This window comes from Triturus cristatus, unplaced genomic scaffold, assembly GCF_964204655.1.
Source record: "Triturus cristatus unplaced genomic scaffold, aTriCri1.1 SCAFFOLD_255, whole genome shotgun sequence".
Classification (NCBI taxonomy): Eukaryota; Metazoa; Chordata; class Amphibia; order Caudata; family Salamandridae; genus Triturus; species Triturus cristatus.
In genome coordinates this window covers 45,363-59,926 of record NW_028187355.1, presented here as the reverse complement: position 1 = coordinate 59,926, position 14,564 = coordinate 45,363, and the positions used below count along the sequence as shown (strand labels likewise).

Here is a 14,564-nt window from a genome sequence, read left to right as displayed (position 1 = left end):
TCCCCAGCAAGGCTGAGACCCGTAGACCTCGTGGGTACCGTGGAACCTGAATCCCTGGACATCGAGCACATTTGCTAGTGCATCAGCTTCTCGATGCTCCTTGAGGCTGTGCATTGGGTTACTCGTAGCCCATACACTGAGCAGTGACCTCACCGAAGATTGTCGGCCTACCCACTCCGAGTGACCCGTGAGCCGCCATTTTGTGATTCTTCTCGACGCACCCTCGCGATCAATTGTCCGTCGACTTGTGGGTCCCTGAGAAAGTAACTCTGACTTTCCTTGGGCTTTCCTAGTTGCTCCAGACGTGCCCTTACTTACTCCTCCTTGCTGGGGGAGTCCCTCGGACCTTACTGGTCTGCACCAAAGCATTTCTTCTATTTCTGCGTGGGTTGCTGTTGCCAAGGCTTATTGGGTCCAATCCGGATACCGACACCGCAGCACTCGACATCCTTCGTGGGCAGCTCGAATCTAGCTCCTGATCATCGTCGACACCTCCTGGTCCTCATGGCTGAAGAGTCAAACTGCACCTTCTTCACCAGAAACACCCAACATCGGTGGGCATTCGACTTCCATGCTCCTGGTCACTGGCAAGTGACCCAGACTCTGTCCCCTCTGCTTTCAGGTCTTCTACATCTTCGATCCAGGCTTGGATCTCTTCGGACACTTCTCCTCGTCCTGGCAGCAGCACTTTGCAGCAGTTAGCCATTGAAAACGACGATGCGACCCAACACCATTTGACACCTATGCACCCGGCTTCCCTGGGGGAGGTAACACGAGTACTCCGATGCTTCCGTGGGTGTGGGCCCTAGAACCCCTTAAGTCTAAAAGCGTCAGCTGCAAGTCCTCTCCTAAGTGTCCTTCATCTTTAAAAATCTAACCGCGACTTTCTCTTTAGAAGCTAACAGGAGCTCGCGGCTGTGTTTACACACTGCACATGCCCCCCGTGGGTCCCCTGTGTCACTACCTTGGGTGGTTCCTTGGGGTCGCAGCGATTCTAGAGGCTCTAGGCCTGTGTCTAGTTCAGTCGTGGTTCTTATACCACTATTTTAGTATATGGTTTGGCTCGCCCCTAGGGCTAACTGTATATTGTGCTTATTTACTGTGCTATTTGACTTGTAACTTGTGTCCTTCGACTTCTAGCCTCATAAAGAGACTAGGGTGGTGTGTTTTAAGATAAATATATATTTTATATATATACCTTGGGTGGATCTCTTTTCATTTGGTCATTTCAGAGATTATAGACTGGTAAAACAAGCTGCTTTACATTCCTTCAAGACTTAGCCTGAAGGCTGCTCTCCATAGCTACCACTAGGATAGCTTTCAGTAAAGGTTGTCTTTAACTTATCATCAATAAGGGTTGTTTGGACTGGTACAAGGTGCCCACTAGAACTAGTGGACAGCATATACCAGGCCAACTTCTCACACACTGCAAAAAGAGAAGGGAAATCCTGAGAGGAAATGGCTCTCTTTAAAGGATTTGTCTTCCCCTATAACGTGGCTCACCTGGCATGATGTCTCCACTTCTCAGTAGTGAGCGATGTGCTTGCTCTCACTGCAGTCCAATTAAAAAAAAAGAAAACGGACAAACCTTTGTGAGGCCCAAAAATACAGCCCGATAGAGATCAGTTTCGAGGCCCCCTAAAAATAACTGCTGGTGCTCAGACCCGGACAGACCCAGCCCACTTAGAGCCCTGCTTGGTATCCCAAAACACCCACATACATATGACTTCTGATTATCTGCAGCTGCTTATGTGGTGCTAGGTGAAAACCTTAGGGCTCTGACAGACACCCAGTGCGATCTTCTGCAGTTTCTTACATGGGTCACACTTTGAAACTCAATTACAACTAACAAACTTACCTAATGCATATGGGCAGCCTTCTCTAGTGACCTGCGGAGACTCACAGAGTGAACGGTGATCCCTGAATGATCACAGCAATCCCTTCTCCAGGGACCCATGGAGGCCCACAAAGTGAACTGTGATCCCTGAATGACCACAGATGTCCCTTGCACTCTTCTAGGAGGATCGACTAACCTGTGACCCCTAAAATCTGATTTAAATGCCGTGTATTCCTTTGTTGGAATCATTGTGTGTCTTCGTTAGTGAACTCTGAACATCCACTCACATACCTTGTGCTCTTGGACAACCATTTATGTGGGACCCGCAGAGTACCGTTGATCCCTCCACACCCAAAGACACTGCATCTTCTATTAGACTCCAGTAGTGTATACACTTGTGAATCCTGAACACCCACACACATACCTTGTGCTCTTCTGCAGCTTCCTGTATGGGTTACACTGAATGACTAGTCACCTCTGAACACTTGCACACATAGATCCCGCTCTCAGGCTGCCTCCCTGATGGGGCTTACAGAGGGACTTTGTGATCCCTGAATTTCCCGACATACCCTGTGACCTTCACTTGTCGTTCCAGAACAGCCACACACACACCTTGTGCTCCTTAGCAGGTTCCTCAATGGGGTCACACTGAGTCTATGCAATCCATTAATATCCACAGACGTACCTTGTACTCCTCTGCAGCCTCCTCTACAGGACTCTCTAAGTGATTTCTATGGTCCTTGGACTCCCGGCACACCAAACATATCATCCTCTGATCCTCTGCACAGAACAGCCTCAGTTTCTCTTCATGTTTCTCACAAAGATTCTCCTCCGGGGGCTTCACGGGGGGCAGATGAAGCTGTTTTAACATTTCCACCATGTTCCCCAGTTGCTTGTTGGGTCGGAGGCTTTTCCCAGATGTTTTCCTGCACTGTGGACAGGGGAACTTTCCATCTCTTCCCTGCCAGCTCTGAGTGATGCAGGAGCGGCAGAAGTTGTGTCCACAATCAATAGTCACCGGATCAGTAAAATATTCCAAACAGATGAAACAAGTGGCCTCTTCCTGGAGCTTCCCGAGCTGAGCTGCTGCCGCCATGATTCAGAAATGCAGGAAGTAAACTTAAGTTTCATTTCTCTCTCTGTGTGAAGTGGGTGTGTCTGTGCGTCTGCCCCTCTCTGTGTGCGCTGGGACTTCCGGGTTCAGTCAGAGCAGGGAACTGACTCCTCTGCTCCGTGTGATTTACCTCTGGGGTTGACACCATTTACGCGTCATGTGGTTTTATTTCGAGAATCTGTAAGTGCAGAACTGGAGCTTGTATATGGGTTTCTGTAAAATCATCTGTGTTATTTTTTACAGGACAATTCTGCAAGTTCGCTTTTTAAAATCTTTTAGGAATCTCATAAACATTTCTAAAATACGTTCTAAAGTGATTTCTTCCTGTATTTGTTTTTTAATTTTTGTTTAAAAGGCTGAAAAAGACCAACTTTTGCTCGTTTATCAATGTTTTTACTGGCCTTACCATAACAATGCTGGTCAGGCCGGTAACTAGTAGTTTGTGTGTGTGGGAAGAATATATTGCTGCCTCTTATTGTCTGTTCTGTATGTAAAGGACACTTACACTGCTGATGCCCTGATCTACCTATTCTGTGAGTGAGGGAAGTTTGCACTGCTGATGCCATGATCTACCTATTCTGTGAGTGAGGGAAGCTTGCACTGCTGATGTACTCATGTACCTATTCTGTGAGTGAGGGAAGTTTGCACTGCTGAGGCCCGATGGGAAGTTTGCACTGCTGATGCCCTGATGTACCTATTCTGTGAGTGAGGGAGGTTTGCCTGCTGATGCCCTGATCTACCTATTCTGTGAGTGAGGGAAGCTTGCACTGCTAATGCACTGATCTACCCATTCTGTGAGTGAGGGAAGCTTGCAATGTTGCTACCATGATATGCCTGTTCGCTGCTACCGTGATATGCCTGTTCTGTTAGAGGGATGCTTGACCTGCTGTTTTCATGAATACCCTGGGCGCCAACTGAAGTACTGGGTATTTTAAGCCCAGCGGTGCAGGGGAACACACCCTATGACTTCTGGGTTCTCCCTGTTTCAGACCTACAGAAACACAGAGTCTTCTAGGTGAAGTCAAAGATTCGTTTATTGGCTGCAGACCAATTACAGGTATCCTAGAAGTACAACAGCGTGTATGTTCTCAGGAGACTGCTGAAAATCACAGAAACGTGCTTCTTCTTAAATACAGATTTTCCTGCTTCAGGCATACATTCCTAGGTTTATGATACGGCAATATACAAGTGTACATTTCAAACGAAAGAGCAGAGTCATGATGACCATCCCACATTCCGGTTAAGCCAGCCCACAATTATTTACACAGCAAGGCTCAGATCCCACATCAGATATCGATAGGCCCCAATAAACATGAGCATCTCCTGTTTTGGGAAACAAGCCATAAAGCAGGAACAGTCAGGTGCGAAAGAGATTAGCTGGAGGCTCGTGTAGGATGAAAGGACTTTATGGTGTGTCAAGCCCTGATGCTAATCACAGGTGGCCGGAGGAAGGGGGAACTCGTGAGACCAGTTTGACCTGGGGCAGCGGAGCCAAGCTGCCCAGGTCACAGAAGAGTCAAGGAAAGGCACATGTGCTCTAAGAGGCCCGTATTTGCTTCATTATAGCCTATGTGAGGGCAACCATAAGATGGCCACCGCTCCAAAATGGAACCCGCGTAGTGATGTATAATAACGTGTACACAGTGCATTCATAGCTAGAACGTTATACAAAGCACTTGTACATACCGCATGAACCATTTGCGGTTCGCTAATACCGGGATAGACAGGGGTAGGGCCCTGTCCCCTACGCGGTCCCAAAGATTAAAGTACGACAGCTTGCACTGCTCCCGCCCTGCTGTACCTATTCAGTGAGTGAGGAAAGTTTGCACTGCTCCCGCCCCGCTGTACCTATTCTGTGAGTGAGGGAAGTTTGCACTGCTGATGCACTGATGTACCTATTCTGTGAGTGAGGGAAGTTTGCACTGCTGCTACCATGATACCTGTATACCTGTTCTGTTAGAGGGATGCTTGTACTGCTGTTCTCATGATATACCTGTTCTGTGAGAAGGAAGCGTGCACTGCTCCTGCCTGCTGTACCTGTTCATTGAGTAAGGGAAGCTTGCACTTCTGACACCCCGAAGTACCTATTCTGTGAGTGGAGGAAGCTTGCACTGCTGATGCCCTGCTGTTTCTGTTCTGAGAGAGTAAAGCTTGTACAACTGCTACCTTGATGCAACTTGTCTGTGAGAGAGAAGCTTGTACTGCAGATGCCCTGATGTACCTGTTCTGTGTTTGAGGGAAGCTTGCACTGTTGACACCCTTATGTACCTGTTCTGTATATGAAGAAAGGTTGCAGTGCGGATACCCTGATGTACCTATTCTCTGAGTAAGGGAAGCCTGCCCTGTTGATGCCCAATGTACCTGCTCCGTAAGAGGCATGTATCTGTTCTGTGAGTGAGGAAAGCTTGCACTGCTTATACCTTGATGCCCCTGCTCTTTGTTTGAGGGAAGCTTGCACTGCTGATGCCCTGATGTAACTATTCTGTGAGTGAGGAAAGCTTGCACTGCTGATGACCTGCTATACCTGTACTGAGAGAGGGAAGCTTCTACTGCTGCTACCTTGATTTACTTGTTCTGGGAGAGAGAAGCTTGCAATGCTGATGACCTGATGTACCTGTTTTTTGAGTGAGGGAAGCTTCCGCTGATGATGACGTGATGTATCTGTTCTAGGAGAGACAAGCTTAGACGATGATCACCAGATGTCCCTACTTTGAAAGTGAGGGAAGCCTGCACTGCTGATGTCCTAATGTGCGTGCTCTGTGAGAGGCAAGGTCAGACTGCTGACGGCCTGATGTATCTATTCTGTGAGTGAGGGGAGCTTGCAATGCTGATGCCCTGATGTAACTGTTCTGAGAGAGGGAAGCTTTTACTACTGCTACCATGGTATACCTGTTCTGTGAGAGGGAAGCTTGCACTGTTAATGCCCTGATGTACCTGTTCAGTGAGTGAGGGAAGCTTGCATTGCTGATGTCCTGATGTGCTTGCTCTGTGAGTGGGAGAAGCTAGCACTGATGATGCCCTGATCTACCTGTTCAGTGAGTGAGGGAAGCTTGCACTACTGATGACCTGATGTACCTGTTCTCTCAGTGAGGGAAGCTTGAACTGCTGATGCCTTGATTCCCTGATGCAATTGTTCTGAGAGAGGGAAGCTTGTACTGCTGTTACCATGATATACCTCTTATGTGAGAGGGAAGCTTGCACTGTTTATGCCCTGATATACCTGTTCATTGAGTGAGGGAAGCTTGCATTGCTGATGCCCTGATGTACCTGTTCAGTGAGTGAGGGAAGCTTGCATAGCTGATGTACTGATGTGCCTGTTCTGTGACAGGGAAGCTTTCACTGCTGCTCACGTGATATACATGTTCTGTGAGAGGCAAGCTTAGACTGCTGATGCCTGATGTACCTGTTCTGTGGCTGAGGGAAGCTTGCATTGCTGATGACTTGACCTCCCTATTCTGTCAGGAAGAAAGCTTGCACTGCTGATACCCTGATGTACCTATACTATGAGTGAGGGAAGCTGTACTATTCATGCCGTGAGGTACCTGTTCTTTGAGAGGTAAGCTTAGACTGCTGATGCCCTGATGTATACATTTTGTTAGTGAGGGAAGCCTGCACTGCTGATGTCCTGGTGTACTTGCTCTGTGCGAGGGAAGCTTATACAGCATCTACCATGATGTACCTGTTCTCCGAAAGGGAAGCTTGCACTACTGATGCCCTGATGCACCTGTTTTGTGAGTGAGGGAAAGTTGCACTGCTGATGTACCTGTTCTATGTGTGAGGAAAGATTGCACTGCTAATATCCTGATGTACCTACACTATGAGGTAAGCTTGCACTGATGATGTTCTGATGCACCTGTTATGTGAGTGAGGGAAGCTTGTACTGCTGTTGCCCTGATTTAACTATTCTGAGAGAGGAAAGTTTGCACTGCTGATGCCTTGGGGTACCTGTTCTGTACATGCAGGAAGCCTGCAATGCTGATGCCCTGTTGTACCTATTCTTAGTGAGGGAAGCTTGCACTGCTGATGCCCTAATGCACCTGTTCTGCGTATGAGGAGAGCTTGCAGTGTTTGATGCCCTGATGTACCTGTTCTGCGTATGAGTGCAGCTTGCACTGCTGATACCCTGATATAACTATTCTATGAGTGAGGGAAGCCTGCACTCCTGATGCCCTGATATACCTGCTCTGTGATAAGCAAATTCAGACTGCTGAAGCCCTGATGTACCTATTTTGTGAGTAAGGGAAACGTGCACATCTGATGCCTTGCTGTGCCTGTTCTGAAAGAGGAAAGCTTGGAACTGCTGCTACCATGATAGACCTGTTCTGTGAGAGGGAAGTTTGCACTGCTGATGCCCTGATGTACCTGTTCTGTAAGTGAGGGAAGCTTGCACTGCTGATGCCAGGAATTCCCTGTCCTGTGTTTGAGGGGAAGCATGCACTGCTGATGCCCTGATGTTCCTGTTCTGTGTTTGAGGGAAGCTTGCACTGCTGCTACCATGATGGACCTGTTCTAAGAGGGGGAGCTTCTACTGGTATTAGCATGATTTACCTGTTCTGTGAGAGGGAAGCTTACTCTGCTGGTGCCCTGATGTACCTGGTCTTTGAGTGAGAAACGCTTGCACTGATGATTGTGATATGTACCTGTTCCGTAAGTGAGGGAAACTTGGGTCTGCTGATGAGTGGATGCACCTGTTCTGTGAGTGAGGGAAGATTGCCCAGCTGATGCCCTGATGTACCTGTTCTGCTTGTGATGGAACTCTGCACTGCTGATAACCTTATGCACCTATTCCATGAGCGAGGGAAGCCTGCACTGTTAATGCCCTGTTACCTGTTCTGTGAGAGACGCGCTAAGATGGTGATCCCCAGATGTACCTATTCTGTGAGTGAGAGAAGCCTGCACTGCAGATGCCCTGATGTACCTGCTGTGTGAGGGGCAACTTTAGACTGCTGATGTCTTGATGTACCTGCTCTGTGAATGAGTGACGCTTGCACTGCTGATGCCCTGATGTACCTGTTCTGTGTGTGAGAGAAACCTGCAATGCTGAAACCCTGATGTGCCTGCTCTTTGAGTAATAAAAGATTGCAGTGCTGATGCCCAGATGTACCTACTCTGTGAGTGAGTGAAGCTTGCACTGCTGATACCCAGATGCACCTGTTCTGTCTGTGAGGTAAGCCTGCACTGATGAAGCCCTGATGTATTTGCTCTGTTAGTGAGGAAAGCTTGCACTGTTGATGCCCTGATGTACCTGTTCTGCGTATGAGTGAAGCTTGCACTGCTGATACTCTGATATACCTATTCTATGAGTGAGGGAAGCTTGCATTGTTGATGCTCTGATTTACCTGTTCTGTGTATGAGGGAAGTCTGCACTTCTGATGCCCTGATGTACCTGCTCTGTGAGAAGCAAACTCAGACTGATGATGCTCTGATGTACCTATTCTTAGTGAGGGAAGCTTGCACTGCTGATGCCCTAATGCACCTGTTCTGCATATGAGGAAAGCTTACAGTGTTTGATGCCCAGATGTACCTGTTCTGCGTATGAGTGCAGCTTGCACTGCTGATACTCTGATGTACCTGTTCTGTCTGTGAGGGAAGCCTGCACTGCTGAAGCCCTGATGGACCTGCTCTGTGAGTGAGGAAAGCTTGCACTGTTGATGCCCTATTGTACCTGTTCTGCGTATGAGTGAAGCTTGCATTGCTGGTACCCTGATGTACTAATTCTATGAGTGAGTAAAGATGTCACTGATGATGGTGATATGTACCTGTTCTGTGAGTGACAGAAGCTTGCACTGCTGATACCCTGATGTACCTGTTCTGTGTGTGAGGGAACCTTGCACTGCTAATATCCTGATGTATCTAATCTGTGAGTGAGAGAAGCCTGCACTGTAGATGCCCTAATGTAATGTAATGTGAGGGGCAATATTAGATTGCTGATGTCATGATGTACCTGTACTGTGAGTTAGTGCAGCTTGCACTGCTGATGCCCTGATATAACTGCCCTGTGAGTCATGAATGCTTGCACTGCTGACGCCCTGATGTACCTGTTCTGTGTATGGGAGAAGCTTGCACCGCTGACACCCTGATGTATGTATTGTATGAGTGAGGGAATCCTGCATTATTGATGCCCAGTTGTACCTGTTCTGTGAGAGGGAAGTTTGCACTGCTGATGCCCTAATGTAACTGTTCTGTGGGTGAGGGACGCTTGTACTTCTAATGCCCTGATGTACTGGTCTGTGAGTTAAGGAAGCTTGCACTGATGATGTCCTGGTGTACCTGTTCTGTGTGTGGGATAAGCTTACACTGCTGATGCCCTGATATACCTGTTCTGTGAGTGAAGGACCCTTGCGCTGCTGATGCCCTTATGTACCTGCTCTGTCCTTGAGGGAAGCTAGCATTGAAGATGCCCTGATGTACCTGTTCTGTGAGTGAAGGAAGCTTGCACTGCTGATGACCTGATGTACCCGTTGCGTCACTGATGGAAGCTTGCACTGCTGATGCCCAGATGTGCCTGTTCTGCATATGAGGAAAGCTTGCACTACTGATAGCCTGATGTACCTATACTGTGAGTGATGGAAGCCTGCACTGCTGACGCCCTGATGTACCTGCTCTATGGGTGGGCAAGCTTGGACTGCTGATGCCCTGATGTAGATATTCTAAGAGAGGGAGGCTTGTACTGCTGTTACGTACTGAACCTGTTCTGTGAGAGGGAAGCTTGCATTGCTGATGCCCCGATGTGACTTTTCTATGAGGTAAGCTTGCACCGATGATGCCCTAAGGTACCTGTTCTGAGTGTGAAGAAAGAGTGCACTGCTGATGCTCCGTATACCTGTTCTGTGAGTGAGGGAAGCTTGCACTCCTGATGTCATGATGTACCTATTCTGAGAGAGGAAAGCTTGCACTGCTGCTACCATGATGTACCAGTTCTCTTAGAGGGGAGCTTGCACTGCTGATGCCCTGATGTACCTGTTCTGTGAGTGAGGAAAGCTTGCGCTGCTGATACCCTGATGCCCCTGTTCTTTGTTTGAGGGAAGCTTACACTGCTGATACCCTGATGTCCCTGTTCTGTGTTTGAGGGAAGCTTTTACTACTGATGCCCTGATGTACCTGTTCTAAGCGAGGAAAACTTCTACTGCTGCTACCTTGATCTACCTGTTCTGTTAGAGGGAAGGTTGCACTGCTAATGCCCTGATGTTCCTGTTCTTTGATTGAGGGAAGCTTGCACTGCTCAAGCCCTGGTGTACCTGTTCTGTGAGTGAGGGAAGCCTGCCCTGTTGATGCCCTGATTTACCTGTTCTGTGAGAGACAATCTTTGACGCCGATCCCCAGATGTTCCTGTTCTGTGAGTGAGTGAAGCTTGCACTGCTGATGCCCAGATGTGCCTGTTCTGTGTGTGAGGGAAGGCTGCACTGCTGAAGTCCTGATGTACCTACTCTGTGAGTCATGAAAGCTTCCTCTGTTGATGCCCTGATGTACCTGTTCCATAAGAGGCAAGCTTTGACTGCTGATATCCTAATGTACCTATTTTGTGAGTGAGGGAAGTCTGCACTGCTGATGCTCTGATGTACCTGCTCTGTGAGAAGCAAGCTCAGACTTCTGACACCCTGATGTACCTATTTTGTGAGTAAGGGAAGCCTGCACTGCTGATGCTCTGCTGTACCTGTTCTAAGAGTGGGACGCTTCTACTGCTGCTACAGTGATTTACCTGTTCTGTGAGTGAGGGGAGCTTCCACTGTTCCTACCATGATGTACCTATTCTTAGAGAGGAAAGCTTGCACTGATGATGCCCTATTGTACCTGTTTTGTGAGTGACCAAAGCTTCCACTAAGGTTGCCCTAATATACCTATTCTGTGAGTGAGGGTAGCTTGCACTGCTGATGCCCTTATGTACCTACTCTGTGAGAAGCATGGTCAGACTGCTGAAACCCTGATGTACTTATTTTGTGGTTAAGGGAAGCCTGCACTGCTGATGCCCTGCTGTACCTGTTCTGTGAGTAAGGGAAGCCTGCACTGCTGATGCCCTGATGTACCTGATCTGTGAGTAAGGGAAGCCTGCACTGCTGATGCCCTGATGTACCTGATCTGTGAGTAAGGGAAGCCTGCACTGCTGATGCCCTGATGTACCTGATCTGTGAGTAAGGGAAGCCTGCACTGCTGATGCCCTGATGTATCTGATCTGGTGAATGGACATAATATCGAAGTTTAAATATCGAGAAGACATAGGCGCCGATTCCGATCCTGTAAAAACCGGGTACGAACCGTCGGACGGAGCATTTTCTCCATCCGACTCGTACCCGGTCAAAATACATTACAAATCAGCAAGTACGATTCGTATGGAAACACCATTTCCGTACGAATCGTACAAAACACCGACCGACTCAAAGATGCATACAAATGTGATCCGGGAAAGCGCCGACGTGACGTCGGGACGCATTCAGGCTGCGTTTCACGAACCAGGAAGTACGATTCGTACCGACGTCACCCCGCACGGATTATATTTTCCGGCAGCCAAAAACTGCCGGGAAATCTGGACGACGCGCACAAGGAGCACCTGTACGCGATGGACAGCCATGGACCCGAACCTACGTGTCATCCCGGCCCTCATAGCAGTGGACCTGCTCTACAGGTACCGACGCAGACGACGCAGAAGGTCAGAACCACACCCAGGGGCAAAGGGGGGGGGGGCAGGGGCAGGACACATAACCCCCACCCAAGTCACACATCATACATGCCCTGGACATACCCGACCTCCAGGGCCTGGTCACTTCGAGGGGGTGGGGGCGTGTCCAGCAACGCCAGCGTCCGCCACAACGGAAGTGGGTGACGACGCGAACCGGCAACACTACAATACTGGTATGTACCGTACCCACGCCTTAAGAGCGTGGGTACGGGTCGTACCACGCCCACCCCTACGTCACCCCAACAATGGCAGTACGGCCCGTACCCACGTGCTAAAGGCCTGGGTACGGGCCGTACCAGCATTGTTGGGGTGATGTAGGGGTACGCGTGGTACGACTCGTACCCACGCTCTGAAGGCCTGGGTACGGTACGTACCGCTACGGCACCCCAATACGCACCGTACCCAGGCCTGCAGAACGTGGGTACGGGTATGTATGGATCGTACCCCCACCCCACCAGTGTATGTATGGAGCGTACCCACACCCCACCAGTGTATGTACGGACCGTACCCCCACCCGTGTACGTACGGAGCGTACCCCCACCCGTGTATGTATGGAGCGTACCCCCACCCCACCAGTGTATGTTCGAAGCGTACCCCCACCCATGTACGTACGGAGCGTACCCCCACCAGTGTATGTACGGACCGTACCCCCACCCGTGTATGTATGGAGCGTACCCCCACCCCACCAGTGTATGTTCGGAGCGTACCTCCACCCGTGTACGTACGGAGCGTACCCCCACCAGTGTATGTACGGACTGTACCCCCACCCGTGTATGTATGGAGCGTACCCCCACCCACCAGTGTATGTTCGGAGCGTACCCCCACCCGTGTACGTACGGAGTGTACCCCCACCCGTGTATGTTCGGACCGTACCCCCACCCGTGTATGTATGGAGCGTACCCCCACCCCACCAGAGTATGTTCGGAGCGTACCCCCACCCATGTACGTACGGAGCATACCCCCACCCGTGTATGTATGGAGCATACCCCCACCCCACCAGTGTATGTTCGGAGCGTACCCCCACCCGTGTATGTACGGAGAGAACCCCCACCCGTGTATGTATGGAGCGTACATGGGCAGACATAGGAGGGGTGGGTGCAGAGTCCCCCCAGCAGTGCCCAGACATAGGAGGGGTGGGTGCCTATCACTCCCAGCAGTGCCCAGACATAGGAGGGGTGGGTGCCTATCACTCCCAGCAGTGCCCAGACATAGGAGGGGTGGGTGCCTATCACTCCCAGCAGTGCCCAGACATAGGAGGGGTGGGTGCCCATCACTCCCAGGAGTGCCCAGACATAGGAGGGGTGGGTGCCTATCACTCCCAGGAGTGCCCAGACATATGAGGGGTGGGTGCCTATCACTCCCAGTAGTGCCCAGACATAGGAGGGGTGGGTGCAGAGTCCTCCCAGCAGTGCCCAGACATAGGAGGGGTGGGTGCAGTGCCCAGACATTGGAGCGGTGGGTGCCTATCACTCCCAGCAGTGCCCAGACATAGGAGGGGTGGGTGCCTATCACTCCCAGCAGTGCCCAGACATAGGAGGGGTGGGTGCCTATCACTCCCAGGAGTGCCCAGACATAGGACGGGTGGGTGCCTATCACTCCCAGGAGTGCCCAGACATATGAGGGGTGGGTGCCTATCACTCCCAGTAGTGCCCAGACATAGGAGGGGTGGGTGCAGAGTCCTCCCAGCAGTGCCCAGACATAGGAGGGGTGGGTGCAGAGTCCCCCCAGCAGTGCCCAGACATAGGAAGGGTGGGTGCCTATCACTCCCAGGAGTGCCCAGACATATGAGGGGTGGGTGCCTATCACTCCCAGCAGTGCCCAGACACAGGAGGGGTGGGTGCAGAGTCTTCCCAGCAGTGCCCAGACATAGGAGGGGTGGGTTCCTATCACTCCCAGCAGTGCCCAGACACAGGAGGGGTGGGTGCAGAGTCCTCCCAGCAGTGCCCAGACATAGGAGGGGTGGGTGCCTATCACTCCCAGCAGTGCCCAGACATAGGAGGGGTGGGTGCCTATCACTCCCAGCAGTGCCCAGACATAGGAGGGGTGGGTGCAGAGTCCCCCCAGCAGTGTCCAGACATAGGAGGGGTGGGTGCCTATCACTCCCAGCAGTGCCCAGACATAGGAGGGGTGGGTGCAGAGTCCCCCCAGCAGTGCCCAGACATAGGAGGGGTGGGTGCAGAGGAATACCAGCAGTGCCCATGGCAAGAAAAGGGTGGAGTACCCACAGATCCAAAGGCCACAATTGTCAGTCAGGTGCACAAAGACCCTGCAGAAGACGTAACACATGTGTGCGAGGCTGGGAGTACACACATGCAGAGCGCGGAAAAGGGAACATGTCCACATGAAGTCATGTCAATATACTCCATACACAAGTACAGTGACCACCATGGATGCCAGTAATGATGCAGGTGGAGACATCACTAAGCATGCATGTCCAAAGTTGAAGGGGTCCGGCACACACCCAGCTAATGTAGACACAGCTCAGCACAACATATAGTAAACACCCTGCAGGGAAGATGTCAGGGTACACAGAGGAAGGAAAACACCTTGGGACAATGTCACCATGCAGTAACTGCTAACATGAGCAAAGCTATTAAGCCAATACCTTTTGATGGCACACAGATACCAGGGTCCACCCCATGACCAGCACACTACTACATTTCCCAGACACCCAACACATTATCACCACCCCAAATCATGGAGCAGCACCACCAACACCAATAGCAGAAAAGCAGTAGTGTTCAAAGGAAAAAATAAATTGCTTTATTCAGCATGATCAAAATAATTGTCTTTCAAAAGTTCAATATTTACAAGGCCCATTGGGCAGTCCATGAGTGTAATCCGAATGGGGGACACAGTGGGACGCGTGTCCCCTAGCTTGCCTGCACAGTTCAGACAACCTTGTCTTCCACAGGGGGGGGGGGCATCATGTGGGGGGG

The 14,564-nt window shown here is 50.4% G+C and overlaps 1 protein-coding gene across 1 annotated transcript in view; it reads right to left on the bottom strand.

Annotated features, from left to right (window-relative positions):
* The window catches only part of LOC146771205 (E3 ubiquitin-protein ligase TRIM39-like), a 173,634-nt gene extending 170,661 nt beyond the window's left edge, over positions 1-2,973 (bottom strand). The window contains exon 1 of the mRNA XM_085640297.1: positions 2,523-2,973. Within this exon, the coding sequence (XP_085496423.1) occupies positions 2,523-2,933 (411 nt within the window). The 5' untranslated portion in view covers positions 2,934-2,973. The remainder of the gene's footprint in view (positions 1-2,522) is intronic.
* Between the last annotated feature and the right edge of the window lie 11,591 nt (positions 2,974-14,564).